The sequence below is a fragment of the Cyprinus carpio genome, unplaced genomic scaffold (genome assembly GCF_018340385.1).
Source record: "Cyprinus carpio isolate SPL01 unplaced genomic scaffold, ASM1834038v1 S000006805, whole genome shotgun sequence".
Classification (NCBI taxonomy): Eukaryota; Metazoa; Chordata; class Actinopteri; order Cypriniformes; family Cyprinidae; genus Cyprinus; species Cyprinus carpio.
Genome location: NW_024879391.1, coordinates 25,207 through 45,974, shown reverse-complemented (window position 1 = coordinate 45,974; position 20,768 = coordinate 25,207). Strand labels below are relative to the sequence as shown.

Below are 20,768 nucleotides of genomic sequence, written 5' to 3'. Positions count from 1 at the left end.
TTCGCCTAGACACAATTAATATTGATATTTCCACAATATTTACACTTGCAGAATTATACTTTTGTTTAAATTTTGCAGAACAGACAGAAGAAGACCCGTCACTGTGCATTTGATTTGTTATGTTCAGATGTTCGGTAACTTAGCCGTCGTGTGAGGAGTTTTCACTCTTCTCCATGTCAGAGGTTATTTATACATATATAATACATAATTAATATAATTGATATTAATATATTGATTTATTACCAGTGCTGGAAACAGTTTTGCTGCTTAATATTTTTTGGAACATGTGACATTTTGTTTAGGATTCTTTGATGAATAGAAAGCTACATATTGGAAAGATTTCTGAAGGATTATGTGACACTGAAGACTGGAGTAAAGGCTAAAAAAAAGATATATACATACTTACTCAACTCAACTCAACTTTTATTTATAAAGCACTTTCAAAACCATTAGAATGGACCCAAAGTGCTGTCCATAGAGCCAACTGATCAACCAACTCTAAAAATACATACTGAAACATTAATTACATTAAAACAAGACACAAGAGAATCAAACAACAAATCATTCACAGTTCTCAGACCTAATCAAACGTAAAAGCTTGATTAAATAAATAAGTCTTCAATTCCTTTTTAAAAATATCCATGCCTGATGAGGTTTTTAGGGATAGTGGCAACACATTCCAAAATGCAGGAGCCGCAACAGAAAAAGTGCGGTCTCCACTCACTAAGCCTCAAAGCGCGAGACGATGGGGCGGTTACAGGAGCATATTCCGAGAGGAGGCGAAGGTAAGCGTTGAGACTGTAAAGGAATTAACATATCTTTTATGTACTCAGGAGCTTGATCATGTACTGCTTTAAAAACAAACATCAACACCTTATATTGTATTCTGTATCTAACACGTAGCCAGTGAAGGGATAACAATAAAGGTGTTATGTGATCCGATTTTCTGTTATTTGTTAAAATCTCTCTGCAGCATTCATAAATTATATCTATATATCTAAATAAAAATAGACTATAGATATACAGTATATGATCCAAAGTAACTAGTAACTAACTACCTGAACAGTTTTTTTTTTATCTGATACTTTTTTACTCTTACTCAAGTAACTATTCAGACTATTACTTTTAGTTTTACTTAAGTAAATACTTATAAAAGTACTTTTACTTGAGGACAGTTTTTGGGTACTCTCTGATGTAATCTTACAGTGCTACTTCATCTGTATCCAATTTCGAATGAGCAGAAATCTGCAAGAAATGCATCGATCCATAGGTAAAATAACTGACGAAAACGTACTGTTATTTTCATCACAAACAAAATTTGCATGGCAGAAAGCAGCAGTTATACCTTTTTAATGCTGACAACCATGTTAGCTTGTCATGTGGTAGGAAAAAAGTTTGTACACTAGTGTTCCAATAAGCCACTTTGAAACTGTCCTATTATTTTATTTTTTAATATACATTATGAACAGAACTGTGATATTTCAAACATACTTAAATACTTTAGCCGCAGAGGTTGGTGTTTTTGAAGGGGGGGGGGGGGGGGGGGTGTTGTTGTACAAGGAGTGGTGTGATTATTATTTGATTTGTGTGGGTGAGGAGGGGATTTTTTTTGCTTCACTCCGCTCACATACTCCGCTGGACACCGCTGCACAAATGTGGCTTTTTGTTAATGACTGTCTTACTTCAGGATTTAACACAAGAGTAACAGCTGACTACCAGTTACAAAAGATAATGTAACATCCTGTCACAGGCAATGCTAGTTGCATTTTTCATCAAATAATTTCTTAAATTATCCTTTGACTATTTTCTGGCCTGCCATCTAGTGGCAAAATTGTTTTTTGCTGACCCCTGGCCTATACTGTTTCAGGAATGACAAACATGAGTGTAAAACATTATGACTGAATCGGCTAAATTGTTCCACGAATCATTGCTAATATTGACAGTGATAAATACTGTAGGAATGGACAGAATGAACTATCTGACAAGCCGATGTGAAAATAGAGCTGTGCATTAAGTGATGCAGAGTAAATTCAGAGTAACAAAACTACAGCAGCAACAAGTCTGTTTTGGCTGAATATATAACAGCTTCTACAGTTAAAGATAAAATATTTAATGCATTATTATTTAATTATTCTACCATGGATAATTAACTTATTTTTTCATACTTTAGTTCAGTAAAAGTACAAGATTTTGGTATAATAGTCATTTTATAATAAATCCAAGAGCAAGATGTGACAAAAACTGGGGAGGGGAAATGGCTACTGAGCTGATGAGTGATCCTCTGCTGCCATCTTCTGGTTATAATCGTAATTTCATGTCATTTTCATCTTAAAAGTCTTTGTTTTATACCTGGAGACACTTTTCTGGCAAATTTCTTCCTCTTCATGAATGAAAAGTGAATCTTTAAAATGAATTGTACTGCACAACAATACAGTTAAAAAATAATATAGGCTTTGAAATATTTTAAGTGTTTAAAAAATGTACACCATAGACAAATTGTTTGTGTGTGTGTGTGTGTCGAGCCATTCATTAGTCTGGTTGTTTGATGAAAAAGAGATGAAATGTAGTTACAATAAAACGGGTTAAAAATCCCTACAACTGCAGCAGCAGAGGACTAGTATTTTGCCGCGCAGAACTGCAGAAGAACCGATGACCTACCGGCACGGTTTGATCTTTGAATTTTTAGTTTTCCATAAATTTAGTTTTCCGCAAAAATATTTAAAAAGTAAATGGTTTTGTTTTCTCATTATTAAACAAAAAATCAAATGACCAAAAGATACACGGACCTAACATGGACCACGACAAGGATCAGATTTATAACAATTTGTTGCATAAGCTCATAAACTCAACAGCACATTAATAATGCAATCAGTTGCTACACTTCTACTGCACTGATGAAACAGTACAGATTTTATAATTCCTCACACTGTAAACAAGTTAAGCAATTGTCAATAAATTAAGTAATTTATTTACATAAATCCAATAAATATTTAAACATCACATAATGTCCTCTAAACATCAATCGATTTTTCACATACCAAAAAAAGTAAGTGTACATTGACTAATAACAGATTCTCTTTAAAGTGTACAAAATGAGAAATATATTTGACATCTATAAAAATATTCATTAAAGTAAACATTCTGTATTAATTCTTAATAAATTCTGTATAAAGCCTTCTGTGAGCATTAGTTTATGGGTGTACAGCTAAAACCTAAAAGGAATGCTTTTGAAACCAATTCCAAACTCTAACAACTAAAAACCGAAAGCCACATCACAGTAATAGACTTGATATGAAAACATATTAGTGGGGATGATCTGTGTTTGCTGAACTCCACCTGTAAGCAGGATGAAATTACAACAAGAATATCTCATCTAAAATTGTGTTCTACTTCCTGTAGGTTTTTGAAAAGTCCTGCTGCAAAGAAAGCATGTGAGTATCTCACTGAAGTTCTGCAAATAAGTCCATTACTTCTGTCAGAACTGGATCTGAGTGAAGATAAATTGGGAGACCTGGATGGTCAGAAGCTCTCTGCACTTTTAATGGACTCTCATAGCAAAGTGGAGAAAATAAAGTGAGTGAACATGAGTTTATACATCCTAACTTCTATGATTACAAAAGACTGTCAGTGACATGTGTGAGCAAATATGAAAATCTGTTGATCTGATGTGTGTTGAATATGTGTTGGATATTAAAAAATGCTGTTTTTGTGTTAGCTGAATAATTGTGAGCTGACAGAGAAAAGCTGTTCAGTTCTAGCTACTGTTCTCTCCTCCAAAACCATCCTGAAAGAGATAAACATGAACAACAGCCGTCTGCTGGACTCAGGAGTCAAAGAGATCTGTGAGGGACTGAAGAATCCTGTGTGTGAGCTGGAGATACTCAAGTGAGTACATTTCACCATAAACTGCTGTTCATTTAAGCCGACACGAACATTTAAATTATGTAAGTGTGATTTTTTCTTCTTCTTTTTTTTATGGAGAGGGGTTCTTTTTTCCTTTGAATTGTAAAGAAACCTGGCCAACCAATAAGATTCACACTTTAACATGCCCTCAGACATCACATAAAACTATGAATTGGTGACTCACAAGCAGACTGTTTGGTTTAGTGACATTGAATAGCTGAAGGGGAGTCAGAAACAGACATTGGAGACTGATATTGAGCAACTTTAGTGGTAATAAATAAAAAAATGGATAGGATTGGTTAAATACTGTTTGAAAACATTTAAGTACAGTTTATCTTCATTTCTTCCTCTCTGTCATGCCCCCGCAGATGTGAACCAAATGGATTTTGAATGCTGCTTCCAAAAGACTAAAAAAAATGTTTTTGCTCATGATAATTAAGTTCCACAGTTAATGATACAAAATGAACATTTCCCTCCCTTTAGGGAATACATTTTCTAGGGCTCTAGCTTAAAGTCTAAAATTTTACTAAATATGAATTTTTAGCTTTTTGTGAAAATGATTTCTGTCTAGGTAATCTGTGACAGGTGCAGCACTTTTCTTTGATGAAGTACTGAGAACTGTGTCGTATAATGTGCTTACAATGCAGAGATTAGGTGCAGTTTTAGCCTTATGCTATGTTTTAAGATGTTTCCTTAAGAAACAGAATGGAAGAGTAAATTGAACTTAGTCACATAATTATATTTGTATTGATACATTGCAGTAATTAAGAAAGTGAAAGAATAGGGCTTTATTTTTATTATAAATAAATATACACTTTCACCTGCTTTAATCTTGGAGTGAACATGCATTTATAATAATCTATATGAATTAATAACTGAAATTTAAAATTTAATTTAGAACAAACTTAATCCACACATATTCAACAATAACAGATTCCTGGTAATCATTATATAATAAATTAATCTTGGCAGAATGAAACTGTGGCATATCTGATAAGGTAAAATGTGTAATTTAGTCATATTTATTGATATTACAGTGATGAATTAATCTCAGCTGCAATGTTAATTTAAATTTGTGTTTTTATTGTTTCTAGTCTTTCAGACTGCAGTATCACAGAAGAAGGTTATAAAGCTCTGGCTTCAGCTCTGAGATCAAACCCTTCACACCTGATAGAGCTGGATCTCACAGGAAATGAACCTGGACAATCAGGAGTGAAGCAGCTCAATGATTTACTACAGGATCAACAATGTTCATTAAAGACCATCCGGTAATAAAAGCTTTAAGATATTTTAAAATAAACACTGTTGTTTTTTCAATGTTTGTAACAGTTTTTCTCAGAATTTTGTAATACAATGTAAAAAAAAAATAATTGTAAGAATTATAATTCTGCTTCCTGTAGGTTTTTGAAAAGTCCTGCTGCACAGGAAGCATGTGAGTATCTCACTGAAGCTCTGGGTACAAGTCCATTATTACTGAAAGAACTGGATCTGAGTGAAGATAAATTAGGAGATCTGGGTTGGGAGAAGCTCTCTGCTCTTTTGATGGACTCTCATAGCAAACTGGTGAAAATGAAGTGAGTCAACATCATCTATACATTATAACTTCTGTTTATTCATTATTAAAGACTGTCAGTCAGCATAAATAAAGACCTGATGATCTGATGTGTGCTGAATATGTGCTGAATAATAAATAATGTTGTTTTTGTGTTCAGGCTGAATAATTGTGAGCTGACAGAGAAAAGCTGTTCAGTTCTAGCTACTGTTCTCTCCTCCAAAACCATCCTGAAAGAGCTGAACCTGAACAACAGCCGTCTGCTGGACTCAGGAGTCAAAGAGATCTGTGAACTGAAGAATCCTGTGTGTGAGCTGAAGATACTCAAGTGAGTACATTTCACCATCAGCTACATCAACACCAAAGCAAACACAGGAATTATACACATATATATTGTGGCGGGAGGAGCAAAGTACAGAGACAGTGGGTGTGGCGTCAGGCCTCAGTGAGGCTTTTATTAAAGCTGCAGTCTGTAAATTTTGCCTCTTTGTCACCATCTCTGTTTGAAAACCTGGGATTGCAGCTGTGTGAAGAATTATCTCCCTTGCATGGGTTATGCTCCAGCGTGGACACTAAGTGCAAATAGCAGCATTTTTTAGTGATATGCTATTTACACTTAGTGCAATTAGCTATAGATTCTATTTACACTGTTAAAATTTTACTAATTGCAAATAGTGGCAATTATCTGCACCTCAGTATTGTAGTACAGTGTAAAATAGTATACAATATTAACTTATTGAGTGTAAATTGTAATTTTAATTCAAATTATTAAATGAATGCCACCTTATTGGGAAGCCTTATTAAAGCCCTCCCTACACCTACCCTAACCCTACCCGATATTTTATTTTCAACGTTTTGATTATATTCTTCATTTTATTGAAATTAAATGCTTTTCACGAGGACACCAGTGTGCATGCACGGGGAAGAGACCGGTCTCCCGAGGAGAGGTGCACACGCCATTTAAACAGCGGTGGTTGTTGGTGTCGGTTCGGTTGTGCGTGTTCATAATCACTGGCCTTTTTTTTTTCAGTGCCCCTCCTCTCTCACACACCCACTCCAGTCGAGAGCCTGGCGAAGGAGGCAATTAAGGGACAGGGTGAAGCTGATAATTAGTGGGGAGGCAGCTGACTTGTCACATTATTTATATATATATATATATATATATATATATATATATATATATATATATACAGTATATTGTATGTATGTATATATATATATATATATATATATATATATATATATATATAATTATTATTTTTTTTTATCGGCTCACCTCCAAGTGGAAATAATTTAATATTACTATGTTGTTTTTGTTGTAGACAGTGGTTTTCATTCACTAACTGTGCATAGAGAAAACATTTGTGCTTTTCCACACAAAAGTCTTGTCTTTATTAAAGTCATTATTAACCTAGGAGCAGTGTTTTCTCTTATGGCAGTAATAAAATTAAAAAAAAAAAAAAAAATAGCTATAACATTTGTTCACAGTTATATTTTTCCTAGTTTAAGGATGAAATTTAGAAGCAAAGCACATAATGTATACAAATCAGTTTCCTACTTTCTTAAGTATCTTTCTTATACTGTACATAACCAAGTAGGGCTGAAAAAAAAAACTGCACTAAAATGAACAAAAATTCACTCCAAATTCATGATTCAGTTTAGATCTGCTGATGTTATATCAGATTTTCTTTTTAGGCATGTTGCATAAAAAGCGTGTAGTATTTTAACCAATCACACATGTTTGTGTTGAGCATATATATGTAGTGCCAAATCCAAAGATGTTTAGATTAGTGAAAATGTCAGACTTTTGTTCTGTTTATGGCACGCACTCACTCATCATTTTGCAGTATAGACTTGATTTTAATGGGAGGACAGAGCTCATGCTAGTCATTGATGGCTTCAGTGATGGGGATGTTCTTTGCTCCCTTTCTGTATAAAATGATTTTTTTTTTCATGCTACTAAAATAACCAATTGATTTTTAATGTGTATAAAGCAATGAACTAATTCATACATGGTTCTTACCCCGAATAAGACGTGCCATTTCATTTCATTTTTTTTTCCCTATTGTTTCCTTGGTCATTATCTTCAGGGGTTTGTTTCTTTTGCTGTTGTAGGCTGTAAGGAGTTTTGTATGGTTGTGTAAGGAAGTAATGTAATGCAGTCAAGACCTGCCTGGAGCTACTTTATCTGTGCAGTTATTCTAAATAATCAACACTTCTGTAGCCAATCAGAATCATGCATTCATTTTTCTAATCAATTCATATATTAATTATGATTGGGCATTCGATGAATGGATGAATTTGATGTTATACTTTTAATTCATGTTTTTATTTTCGATAGACTTTCAGACTGCAGTATCACTGAAGAAGGTTATAAAGCTCTGGCTTCAGCTCTGAGATCAAACCCTTCACACCTGATAGAGCTGGATCTCACAGGAAATGATCCTGGACCATCAGGAGTGAAGGAGCTCAATGATTTACTACAGGATCCAAACTATTCACTGAAGACACTGAGGTGAGATGTGATGAAATAATACAAAATAAATGACAGTCAGGCTGAATATTCATACATAATGCTATTTCAGTAATACAATAAGCTTCGATTTGGTGCATCTGAGCTACTTTGTTGTTGGTGACAAATTGTTGTGGTTTAAACTACAGTACTGTTTAAATAGACATTTTGAGCCACTAAATGTTCTGATACTCAGTAGTTTGTTACTAACTTTTTCTGAACACACTGTAGTTTAATTTCCATCAAACCCAGATTCTCAACACTGTATCTCTCTTCAGCAGATCTATGAGTCTCCAGTTCTTCACAAACATGCTGTGTCTAGAAAGATCTTTTGCCCTTCTGCTCCTCATGACATTTGCACTGTTTCTGTTTTTGACATTTGGATGTCAAACAATAATACTTTTTATGTTCAAAGTAAAACAGTAAATAGAGCTTTTCATTAGGAACAATAATGATTTCTGTTTCAACAACGTTTTTTAAGGCAGTGTACATTTATTTCAGAATTAAAATGAATCCTGCTTTACCTTTTCCAGGTTTTTGAGTTCTGCTGCAGATGAAGCCTGTCAGTATGTGACTGGAATTGTGGGTAAAAACCCGTTACTCCTGAGAGAGCTGAATCTGAGTGAACGTGAACTAGGAAACACACGAGTGAATCAGATCTCTGCTCTACTGCAGGATAAACACTGTACACTCAACACACTGATGTGAGTCTCTTACATAATTTAATATGTACTTGATAAAACTATTTTCTTATTTGTTTGAGCCAGAGGTTTCACAATGTGAAGTATTAAAATTAAACCGGCCATTAAAAACATTTTTTTTTTTTTTAAAAATGACAATTAGCTTTAAACAGAAGGCCAAGTCAGTCTGATCATGGATCATTATTAATTATTTCAGTTACTGTAGAGGGAGAGTAATCCTTTTCTTACAGAACTCCACAAACTCCTCAAAACACAAATGCAACATTTCAACAATTTAGTGCCTGTTTCAGAACAAAGCAAATTAATGATGTACCAACTGATCAGCTACTAGTCTTTATCAGCTGACTTCCACCTTAATCCTTCTGTCCTGCTTAAATTCAGGGACAGTTTTTATTTTATTATTATTATTATTTTTAATTGCAGCAAGCACACATGCAGCACTACTTTAATGAATAAAAACGTGATCAGAATAATCTTTAATGTTCGTTGCTTGTTCATGTTAAGAATGAACATGTTAGGAGATACAACTTTTTTTTTTTTAAATGCTGTAGAAGTATTGTTCATAATTAGTTATTGTTAACTAATGTAGTTAAATAAGGTAACCTTGCTGTATGTAGCTGCAAACAGCAGATCTAAACACATTTGCCCCGTTGAGCAAAAGGTGACATTGACAAAGAAGAACCAGTCTTAAAATTGACTTGAAGCAAATGCATCTGGAATAGAAGTAATGCTTTATAACGTAAATACTTTTCAAGAGAATTTCACATGTGACTTTCAGATGACAAATTACAGTCAGACAAACGATACAAATCCTCCAAAACCTTAACTGATCTTCATAAATCTGATTCATTGTCTTTTCTGTTTCTGTCTTCAGTCTGCGTGGATGCAGTATTACAGAGAAACAGTGTTTCATCCTGACTGAAGCTCTGTGTTTAAACCTTTCACACCTGAGAGAACTGGACCTGAGTGGAAATAAAATAGAAAACAAAGGAGTGAAGCATGTATCTGAAACACTGAAGGATGAACGCTGTAAACTGGAGAGATTGAGGTCAGTAACATTCACATACAAGAATCAAAATGATTAAAATCACTTCAACAGTTTTTAAACAAAGACACTTTATAGTCTGTATATTGTAAAGAGTCTGAGTATTTTGTGATCTGGTGAAGTCAAGATGATCTCTCTTTTTATGTCTTTACAGAATGTTTTATTTTCTGCTTTTCTCTTTCTCTCAATATAGGTTAATACGCTGTTATATGACAGATGAAGGATGTTCTGCGCTGACTTCAGCTCTGAAATCAAACCCATCACACCTGAGAGAGCTGGACCTGAGTGAGAATCAACTAGGAGACTCTGGATTTAAAAACCTCAGTGATCTACTGATGAACCCACAATGCAAACTGGAAATACTAGTGTTAGTATCATTATACTGTACAACAGTTACAGAGAGATTTAAAGTCACTGATCAGTTAAACAGGTCCAGTTTACAGTATTTAAACTGTAGCACTGCATCTGTACTGTAACTCTTTTTTTTTCTCTACTGCTCAAACGTAATAATATGTGTCTAACACCATGTCTACACCGAACATGACAAAATACAATATAATCTGTTATGCTGTCTACACTGGATGCGGCACGGCACGACAAATTCCTGACAGTAAACTGCTGCTGTGTTCTGTTTATGACGTACTGACACAAATTTCAAATGATTTTCAACGGTCGCTTTGTGCAGTGTCCAGTGTAGACAGACTTAGCTGTTGTGGCTGTCGTGTCTGGTGTAGACACACTGTAACTAGGAAATAATCGGTTTAATTTAAAGTATTTAATAAACTGTTCTGGTTGTGTACATGTTCTGCAGAAATATTAGGAGATTTACAATTGCTGCAACAATAGATGAGAGACAAAGAAGTGTATGTCTCTAGTTTTTTTTTAAAAATGAGTGAGAAGAAAACAACAGCTTCTGGCATTTGAAACTTAAAAACAATTAAAAACAGTTAAATTATGGCAACTCAAGACTATATGGAGGACTATATGCAGGGGTGCACATAATTTTTTCAGCCTGGTACTCATAAGAGAACCTGGAGATTTGGTTTGGTCCTCACACTGCATATAGCGTGACCCATTAAATATAACTATAAAAAATTTATTAATAATAGTTATAATATTATTGCACTTTATTTATTTAGTTTTTTTAAATAAAATAATTAACTAAATAATAATGTGTGATAATATTATTAAAAATAAAAGGTAGGCCTAGTATATAATACAAATACAATTATTTTATAGTAAACTTAAAAATAAAATGCTAATATTTACTACTACTTTCTTTGTTTGCCTCTTTAAGAAGAATCGCTTTATGTATTCCCCAACTGTAAGTCGCTTTGGATAAAAGCGTCTAAAAATAAATAATTTTTCATCATTCTCAAACTTAAAATCAGCAGGCTTTTATTTTGGCGGGTTGCCGGCAAGTAAGTATACGTCCCCAACTGTTATTTAGCGGCTGCTGATTAAAGAGCGTCAATGAATGAATGTGCAGTTTTGCATTGTGCTTTGAAAACGGCATGGGATAGACTAGATTTATGCGTTCAGGTTGAAAAGAAATCTTATATAGTACAGTTTGTCGATCTAAAATGGTAATTGTGTATTAACTGCTGTCAACCATGTCGGTGCGTAAATGCGTTGTCAGAACTTATTTATATCGCTCATTTTTTATTTTGGTTGCGCATGCGGACCTACGGACCACTTATGTGCACCCCTGACTATATGCCTTCTGTTGCTCTTTTATAAGACACCATTAAGGATCTGAACCTTTGTCTTTTCTGTTTCTGTCTTCAGTCTGTGTTTATGCAGTATTACAGAGGAAGAGTGTGTCTTCCTGACTTCAGCTCTGAAATCAAACCCATCACACCTGAGAGAACTGGACCTCAGTGGGAATAAACTAGGAGACTCTGGAGTTGAAAACCTTGGTGTTCTGTTGAGCAGTTCACAATGCAGGCTGGAGAAACTACAGTTAGTATCATCATTACTCTGTGCAGCAATTACACTGTGATTTAAATGTACTATTTATTAAGACAACAGGACACAAGTTACTAAATGTATAGCACTGAATTTTCTGCATTTCCCTTCTAAAGAAAGATTCAAAAGTACTATGAGCTAATGGACTGATGGTTTATTATTTCTGTCAGCTGAAAGATTTATGTGCTGAAATCTGACAAAAAATTTGCTGCAAAATGAGACAGAAGTGAGCGGACAAAAACTTGCATGACAATAGATTATTCTGATAGGGCTGGGTATTGATTCAGATGTCCCGATTCGATTCGATTTCGATTCACAAGCTCTAGATTCAATTCTCAATTTTTTTAGTATGATCAGTGAATATAGTTTTTATACAAATGCTTTTGAAATTTCTAAAAAAAAAATGAACAGTAAAAATCAGTTTACAAATGGTGACTTTATAAAAAAAAAAAATAAGAGCCACAGGACTGTATTTTAAAACTTTTTTTTTTTTTTGTATAGGGTCCTTTTTTAAACAATAATAGGGCCATATAACATTATGTTTTTAATTTTTCTGGTAATCAGATAAAGGCATAAAACAATTTAATTTATCCTTTTTTTTTTGCAAACAAAGTGCTGCACAACAGAGGTTTACTGTTAAAATGAAAAAGAAAACAAATTTAATTATTCATTTAAAAATAAAGAATTATTAATATTTATTAGTAGTAGTAGCGTTGTTGTTACATTGAGTCTTAAGATTGCTAAATAGTAATATATTTTTGACAGTTTCTTCATGTTCAAATAAAGTTTTATTTTGACGGTTTGCCTTAAGGAACTTGCAGCTACTGTGTATGTGATATGACATTAGTTTTGTCAAATTAAACAATAAAATGCTAATGAAGTGACTCTCAGAGCAGCTGGGGATGAAATTCCTGTATTCATATCAACATAGTGAGACGACAGAGGTTAAAAACAATGCGAGTGTCGTCCGCGCCTATGTAAACAAAACAGTGAGTTGCACCATCCCAGCTAACACAAAAAGGTCCCCAGGACGCCCCCTAAATGTCCTCTGCGAATGGATGGCGGTAAAATTAGTTTGATGTTTGAAATTCATTGGACATTCGTTTTTTTGCCAATTAAACTCTTTGCGGCTGTTATGTTTTGAGCTCAAACTAACAACAATATGCAATAATATAAAGTGCAAAAATGCAATAATGTATGCAATAATATAAATCCATTAAACGACAACACTATTTGATCTAAAGGTATTAAACCAACTGTAAAATATTCAGAATATTATTCCCTATGATGCACAAGGCTTGGTTTTTCAGATTATGCCTTTAATGTTTTTATATTCAGTACTGAATCAATATTTATCATATGTTTTATATACTGTACCCACTTAAATTAAACTCTGACACTGTTTGAGATAGAGGTATCAAACCAACAGTAAAAATATCTAAATATTATTCCCTATGATGCACAAGGCTTGCATACTTTATCCACTTAAATTAAATTAATTTCCTCAAAATCAGACTTTAGCACCTCTGTTTACTTTGAGATCTTTTTTAGGTTAAATACAGATTTAAAATCATAAGATATAGTTTAATAGCTATGATACTGTTTTTGAAATCAAATCTTTGCATTGCTATGACAGGAAACGCCTTGGGGAAAAAAACTCATATACATAAACCAAAATAGGAAATAAAACAGTTATGGAATAAGCATGTGTCATAGTCTGTGTCTTCAACTCCTGAAACATTGGTGTCTCATATTTTAATATGTATATGTGTAAAAATATTCAGATGTAACTCCCATTTTAATCATTAACATTTTCATAAGTAACTGTAATTTAAACTGTAATTTAACTTTTTTTTTTCTCAGTAGGCTAACTGTAACAGATTTGGGGGAGAGCAGGGCACAAAGTAACACTTTTTGACTTTCTCAGTTTGTGTACATCCAGATGGGGTTCAGAATATAATTTTTTTTATCCACAGTAATTTTACACCTGTTTTGTACAAATATGTCACTTTGTTTCATAATTACAGTGTATACTTTTTTCTTTATTTACCCTCAAAAAATGGAAGTGTAATGTGACAACATGCCCCAATGCAATGCAATACAATGTAACAGCTGAGGGGCACGTTATTACATGACCATATGACAGCTTAAAATGTTATCTGATCGAATGAAAAAAAAAAATACAAGACAAACTAAAATATTTTGTTAATATATATATATTTTTTTAAATAAAATAATGGCTTTTTTTAAGAATTAAAAATAATCTGATTTTAGAGTTTGACAATGAACACATTGCAGCCATGCACATAAACGAGCAGACATGCTTTACATGTCTTGAAATAATCATTTCTAAACATTAAACATTGACTGTCAGTCTTTATTCACCTGTTTCTCATTGTTTCTGTAAACAGTGTAAATTACGTCGCTAATGTCATAGAATAGCACATTGTAACGCAGTGTAATGTGCCCCATCTGTGCAACTGGAATTTAAAACTGGTTAGTGTCTTCTGCTAGTTATCAAAGCATTAAAAACGTATAATAACAGATTGGAGATTAAAATAATAGCAGATTTGTCTTATTTTAAATGAATAATAAAAACTGAGATGAACAGTTTACTTAGCCTAAGCCAGAATTTTAATTTCACTATGGTAAAACAAATGTTTAGCGATATCTTCAAAAGATTTTTGAATTTTGGCGCACATTATTTCTAGATAATGTTGATACGGTAACTAATAAATACAGTAAATTTTGTTATGCTAGCATGTGTGGAAATATTCAAGCCACGTGTGTTACAACTACAGTTGCAGCATGTGTGGAGTTATTTTTGTTTTGTGTTTTAATTATACAGTTGCAGCCCCCCTACAGTTACATTTATTTTGTAATTAAATTACGTAATTATTGTTTCTTTCTCAAGTGTTGTAATGGAAATGGCAGATGAAGGACGAAACAGGGACGTTCTCAAACTGGCTCGGACGAATGTCCTCAGAACGTCCGTCAGCGAACGTTACATTCTGAGTGACAGGCTTTCTGTTGTGACATTGCATAAGGTAAATAAGAGCGTGACATCTAGTGGAGGAGACTAATGAAAAGATTCACATTTATCAAATCATCTTTTAAATGTTTGCTGAAATAAATATCAGAAAAGATCGCTTCACAGCTTTAGACAATTGATATCGAATCAACGTCATTTAAAAAAAAAATAATAATGTTTTTTTTGCCGAGCCTTATATTCTGACAGAATTAAGTGGCTTCTATAACACTGATGCTGAAGTCAGCAAGGCCCCCCCCCCCCAAAAAAAAGTTTGTAAATGTTTGTAAAATTTATAATTTTCTATCCTCATTTTAACTTTGTCAAAAACACGATTTCAGAAACCCAAGTAGACGTCCACTACAGTGATTTATAATATCAACAGTAACAGACTACACCTTCATGCAGTAAAATTAACTTGACTTCTGCTTTCTTTCACGTTAATATACTTATATTCCATTTAAAAATGAAAGAACAGTAACCTACACTAAAATGATTTTAAATTGAGATTGTGATTTTTCTCACGTTAAGAATGTGAAAATAGTCCATTAAATGTTTTCAATCAGTTCTACATTTATAATTCACAAAATCAGATCTACATTTATAACATATTTTGACTGAGTGATGATTGTCTAAACTTGGGTTGAATCTAGTATCCTCAAATCCTGGCTAGGAATTGGTTTATAGTTCTATAATATATTTTTCATGCTTCTGCTGGTGTATTAGTGTGATAGATGACATTTAGTTATGATGCATTTAACTCACATAAACTTAACATGGATCTGATTCATTGTCTTTTCTCTTTCTGTCTTCAGTCTGCGTGGATGCAGTATTACAGAGAAACAGTGTCTCATCCTGACTTCAGCTCTGAAATCAAACCTTTCACACCTGAGAGAACTGGATCTGAGTGAGAATCAAATAGAAAACACAGGAGTGAATCACTTATGTGATGTACTGAAGGATTCAGACTGTAAACTGGAGAGATTGAGGTGAGGAATGTGCTTAAAAATGCTTAAAATCATTTCAACATTGCAATTTAACTAAAACACTTTTACTCAATATCTCACAAAGAGTCTGAGTTCACATTATATTTGTGGAAAATAATTTCATTATTTGTGTTAAACACTTTTACTCAATATCTCACAAAGAGTCTGAGTTCACATTATATTTGTGGGTGCAGTGTGCACAAGAACCTCATAATATTCATGAATATTGTCAACTACAAGACTCTTGTTAAAAAAATTGGGCGAGGCCACAGGTGAAACAACAGCAGGTAACAGTTTTTTTTTTGTTTTTTTTTTAGTAGCTTTCTGTAGTTTTGTCCATATTAAAAAAAAAAAGTCTAAGTATTTAGTGTTGTTTATAACCACCAAAATGATACAACAATCTGAATGTCTGAATGTTTTTGTCTGGTCGCTGTCATTCTGTTGCACTGCGGAAGCTTTCTGTCTTGAAACAATTCCTTGTATGTGTAAACAATATCTGGTCAATAAAGCTCATTCTGATTCTGATTTGAAATCATAAATATTTTTGACTTCCCTTCTGTTGAAAGGTGCAGCAGGAACAGACAGTAGGCAGTACTGCTTTGTTTCTGGTGTTTTCAGGGAAATCTCTGTCTCCTTGAGCTCCCTACTGGCAGAAGTGAACTGTAGATTCATCAGTCTGTTCGCCTTCACTCCAGCTTTTTCACTGACTGTCTGAGGTGACATGCAACAAACGTTTATGTTAATGATAACTTTAAAGATTTTTGGTGCATTATTCTCAGGCCTATTGTGGCAAATTAGACTATGGCAGACCACAATTGTTTAAATAATGAATGGGAAACACTGGTAATTTCTTTCTTTGCCAGTGGTAATCCATTATGTGAAACTCCTCATCACATGTTTTCCTGTTGAAGTGGCTGTGATTTTGTCTAGTACAAAATGATGCTAAGAAATGACAAACGTGTCTGTGTCCTCTGGGTTAATATCACACTCTGTGTTCAAGGGAAAATAATTTTCTTCCTCTGTCTGTCTTTCTCTTTCTAGTCTAAATGATTGCGGCATTACAGACGTTTCTTCTTTAACTCAGTCTTTGTCTGACACTAAAGCCCTGCAGTTTTTAAAAGAGCTTGATCTGAGATACAATATGATTGGAGACTCAGAGCAGCAGCTCAGTCGGAGCGTGCTTCCTGAGACTCGCTACGAGACTCAAACTGTAAACTGTGAGTAAACATCATTTTTTTTGTGGCACGACAAACAAACAAAACAAACAAACATAATTTATATTTTTTTTTTGTATTTTTTTTATTTAATAAAAAACAGTCTTATATTTTGTACTAATTATTTTAAAAATATAGTAACTAATTTTCACTAAAATAGAGTAACAATTGTCCGCTTGTTGCACTCAACACGGTTTGTTCTCTTCTGGTTCCTCCCTGTACAGACTGCAGAAACGAATATGTGCTTTCGGAGGACTAGTGTGAACTACATTAGTGGATGGTTACCTTGGTCTAAAGCTCAAGAGGAACCTGTGAAATCAACAGCAGAAGAAAAGTAGATTATAATTTAAAAATGATTACTAATGCATACAGGTAGAAGAGGATTAGACCTTCAAATTGATTAGTGGATTGTTACCAAGCATACTGTACACAGAGCAATGTTGAATGCTTATTGCTGCATTTTTTTACAGGAGAAACAAGGAGGGAGAAGAGCTGATGAGCGCTCAAAAGAGCTTGATTAGTAAGAATCAAGTCTTATATTGTACAGCCTCATCATCATGATGTCAAGATTAAACTCATCCATAATGAAGTCATTAAAATATCGCTGATCATAACTGTGAATGTAATTTAAATCACTTCTTTATCAAACTATTATAAATTGAAGTATAACAAGTAAAAATGTAATTATTATGGGCTACATGTACACAGATTCAAATCAGTGATCTATAAAATCATTTTAGAGATCAGTGGTCCTGTTTCCTGTTGTATTTCTTTACATCATTTATTTTACTTTTATGTATGTTTTACTTTTTTTCTCTTACATTTTATATACAGACTGTTTATTTAAATTTCTCTCTCTGTCTCATGAGAAACATGTCTCTGTACATAAGACAAGCTTTTACTGATGTAAGAGTTGTGACACCAGCGCACACTAATCTTTACTAGTTAGATTTTATGAAGCATATTATGTGCTTTCAGGAACTATTTCTTTTTCTTCTTGTATTGTACTGTAATGTGTTGGCATATTGTAACTATACAAATAAAAAACACTAATCTTTACTAGTTAGATTTTATGAATATTTATTCAATAGCCGCCACTTCAGTATAATTGGAGATACAGCAGACGATGCCAAGATTTTCCTGATTAAAGTTGTAGTCTTGAAACTGAAAAGTCACATCTGCAGTTCCTCTAGCTCATCATTGCTAGAGATGGACACACATCACACTGAAGTACAAGAAACAGGTTCTTGTTCAAATCTTCAGCAGAACTAAGCTGTGTCTGAAATCGTTCACTCCTGCTCATCACTAACCCTCGTATAGTGTAAAGGTAAAGGAGTTCACTAAATCAGGAAGGAGTGAACAAATAAGTGAACTTGATTCGGACGGTGACGTACATACCGCCAAGGGAGACTCTGAGCCATGCAAAAACATTGTCATATCTACTTTTATATTACATGTGTACCTTTAATATAGAGGTCATTATTAATAGCAATAATAGTCATATTATACTCAAAAAATGACTCGATATTGCAAATTATATTACCTCCCGCCAGCTTTCTAGGGTTTCATCGATCATTTTTTTTTTCATGCTTTTATGTTCATAATCATTAAATGCTATTAAAATACTGAGAACAAAAATAAACACACGTTAACACATGTTCCTAATTTTATGTATTTATTATTTTTAGTATATCTTGACACTCGCTCAAGCAGCGTTTTAAGCTCAGGCGATCGTTAATTTGACATCAGAATGAATACACAACTGTGATTCACAAACATTTTTAAATTATCACCAAATTTTCATGTTTAGAAAATAAAAATTTGTTCTCTGATTGGCTAATTTTCTGCTGGACTGCTCATATGAATGTCTGCATGTATAATTCATAATGTTTAGCGTCTGTGGTAATGAATATTATAAGCGTTTTATGACTTGTTTTTCCACTAAATTTAACACTTTAGAAAGTTAATAAAGTAGGAAGTTACGGTTTTTAGGGTCAGTGGTAAGTTTATCTTATCTAATTTCCAAAATATTTTAAATAAATTCAGTTTATTTTATTTATTTACAGTTTTTTTGTTTATTTTAATAGCAACATCTGGCAACATTGCATCGCCGGCATTAGTCTGGCAGTAATCAGAAAAGGCAGCGGCTATTTAATAGCAGCATTTTTAGTGATATGCTATTTACACTAAGTGCAAATATCTATAGATTCTATTTATACTATGTTAAAATAGCAGGATTTTCTGCTATTTATACTACTTACTGCAAATAGTGTCAATTATCTGCACTTCAGTATTAGTACATTATAAAACAGTATGCAATTATTGAGTCTAATTTAATGGATGCCACCTTATTGGGACAATAAAGCCCTCCCTACACCTACCTTAACTTTTTGATTATTTACTTCATTTTCATTGAAAATAAATGCTTTTCTGATGTGATCTGAAATTTGAAAAGGGAAAAAAAAGTTCGCCAAAAGGCAGATTCGAACCCGGGTCAATCACGTCAAAATATGTATGACACACGTTTTACCTTCTGCGTCACTGGAACTGATTGTCAGGGTCTTGTCTTTTGTCGTCTTGACTATCCGAAAATAACACGTTTGGTGGGCAATATGTATGTTTGCATGAATAATAAACAACTGATAAAATTATCCACCCCATAAATATAGTATTAACAAACTTTGATGCAATAAATAGGGTATGATTTAAAAATGAGCATCCCTCCAAAAACATCTACATTTCTGTCTCTTTTCAAGTGTTAGTGTAACAATATAATTAGTTGTATTTATAGGGGTTATTATAGCACAGTTCTATAATTAGGGGGTTATTATAGAAACCCCCTGGACCTCACTAATTTTCAAAGCCTGGCTACGGCAGTGAACCAATTTATCTTAATTTTTTTAAGTTAATGGTTATGGCTATTCTGTATTTTAGTATTATATTATTATGAGTTACTGCCTAACATATTTAAATATTTACATTTAATCATTTAGCAGACGCTTTTATCCAAAGCTTAATTCTACAAATGAGAGCAATAGAAGCAATCAGACCGCAAACAACCGTTGCCATGACAAGTCTCAGTTAGTCTAGTACAGGCATTACAGCTCTGTGTGTGTGTGTGTGTGTGTGTGTGTGTGTGTGTGTTTTCCCCTCAAGAATAGAAGAGAAAAGAAAAAAGGTAAGTACTAGTATTAGTTGGTCAAGGGCTGGCAAAAAAGATGAGTCTTTAGATGTTTTTTTGAAGATGAGTAAAGACTCGGATGTTCGAATTGAGATTGGATGGAAGGTCATTCCACCAGCTGGGCGCAGTCCAGGAAACGGTCTGTGAGAGTGATTTTGAACCTCTTTGGGATGGCACCACAAGGCACTGTTCACTTGCAGAACGCAAACTTCTGGAGGGCACATAAGTTTAAACTAGTGAGTTTAGGTATATTGGTGCTGCACCAGTGGTCGTCTTGTAGGCAAGCATCAGTACCTTGAATTTGATGCGAGCGGCTACTGGTAGCCAGTGTAACCTGATGAGGAGAGGAGTAACGTGAGCTTTTTTTGGCTCATTGAAGACAACCCTCGCTGCTGCTTTCTGGATCAGTTGTAGAGGCTTGAGGCACATTTTTAGGATCATTAAGATTTCAAAAGCACATTTTCACTCAAAAATCTCATTACCATAATGTGAAGAAAAAACAAAAACACCTTTTCTCATTTTAACGTGGGAATAAAAATATTTTTACAGAATGGTAGCATTTGTTATACTGCCTTAATTTATAATTATTCAAATAGTAAAAAAAAAATAAATAAATTAAAATATTGTCACAATGCAAAAAAAAAAAAAAAATATTGTCACAATGCAAAAAAAAAAAAA

General features: G+C 33.6%; 1 protein-coding gene and 1 long non-coding RNA gene across 2 annotated transcripts in view; both read left to right on the top strand.

Moving 5' to 3' along the window:
* The window catches only part of LOC109110613 (NACHT, LRR and PYD domains-containing protein 3-like), an 80,972-nt gene extending 72,464 nt beyond the window's left edge, over positions 1 to 8,508 (top strand). The window contains exons 17-23 of the mRNA XM_042756138.1: positions 3,400 to 3,559; positions 3,716 to 3,885; positions 4,998 to 5,171; positions 5,304 to 5,477; positions 5,616 to 5,783; positions 7,797 to 7,810; positions 8,501 to 8,508. Coding sequence (XP_042612072.1) covers positions 3,400 to 3,559; positions 3,716 to 3,885; positions 4,998 to 5,171; positions 5,304 to 5,477; positions 5,616 to 5,783; positions 7,797 to 7,810; positions 8,501 to 8,508 — 868 coding nt within the window. The remainder of the gene's footprint in view (positions 1 to 3,399; positions 3,560 to 3,715; positions 3,886 to 4,997; positions 5,172 to 5,303; positions 5,478 to 5,615; positions 5,784 to 7,796; positions 7,811 to 8,500) is intronic.
* Positions 8,509 to 11,224: 2,716 nt separating this feature from the next.
* On the top strand, positions 11,225 to 16,882 carry LOC122144924. The gene is made up of 3 exons (XR_006159956.1): positions 11,225 to 11,675; positions 15,525 to 15,698; positions 16,737 to 16,882. It is a non-coding gene; the product is annotated as an uncharacterized LOC122144924 (long non-coding RNA).
* The last annotated feature ends 3,886 nt before the right edge of the window (positions 16,883 to 20,768 follow it).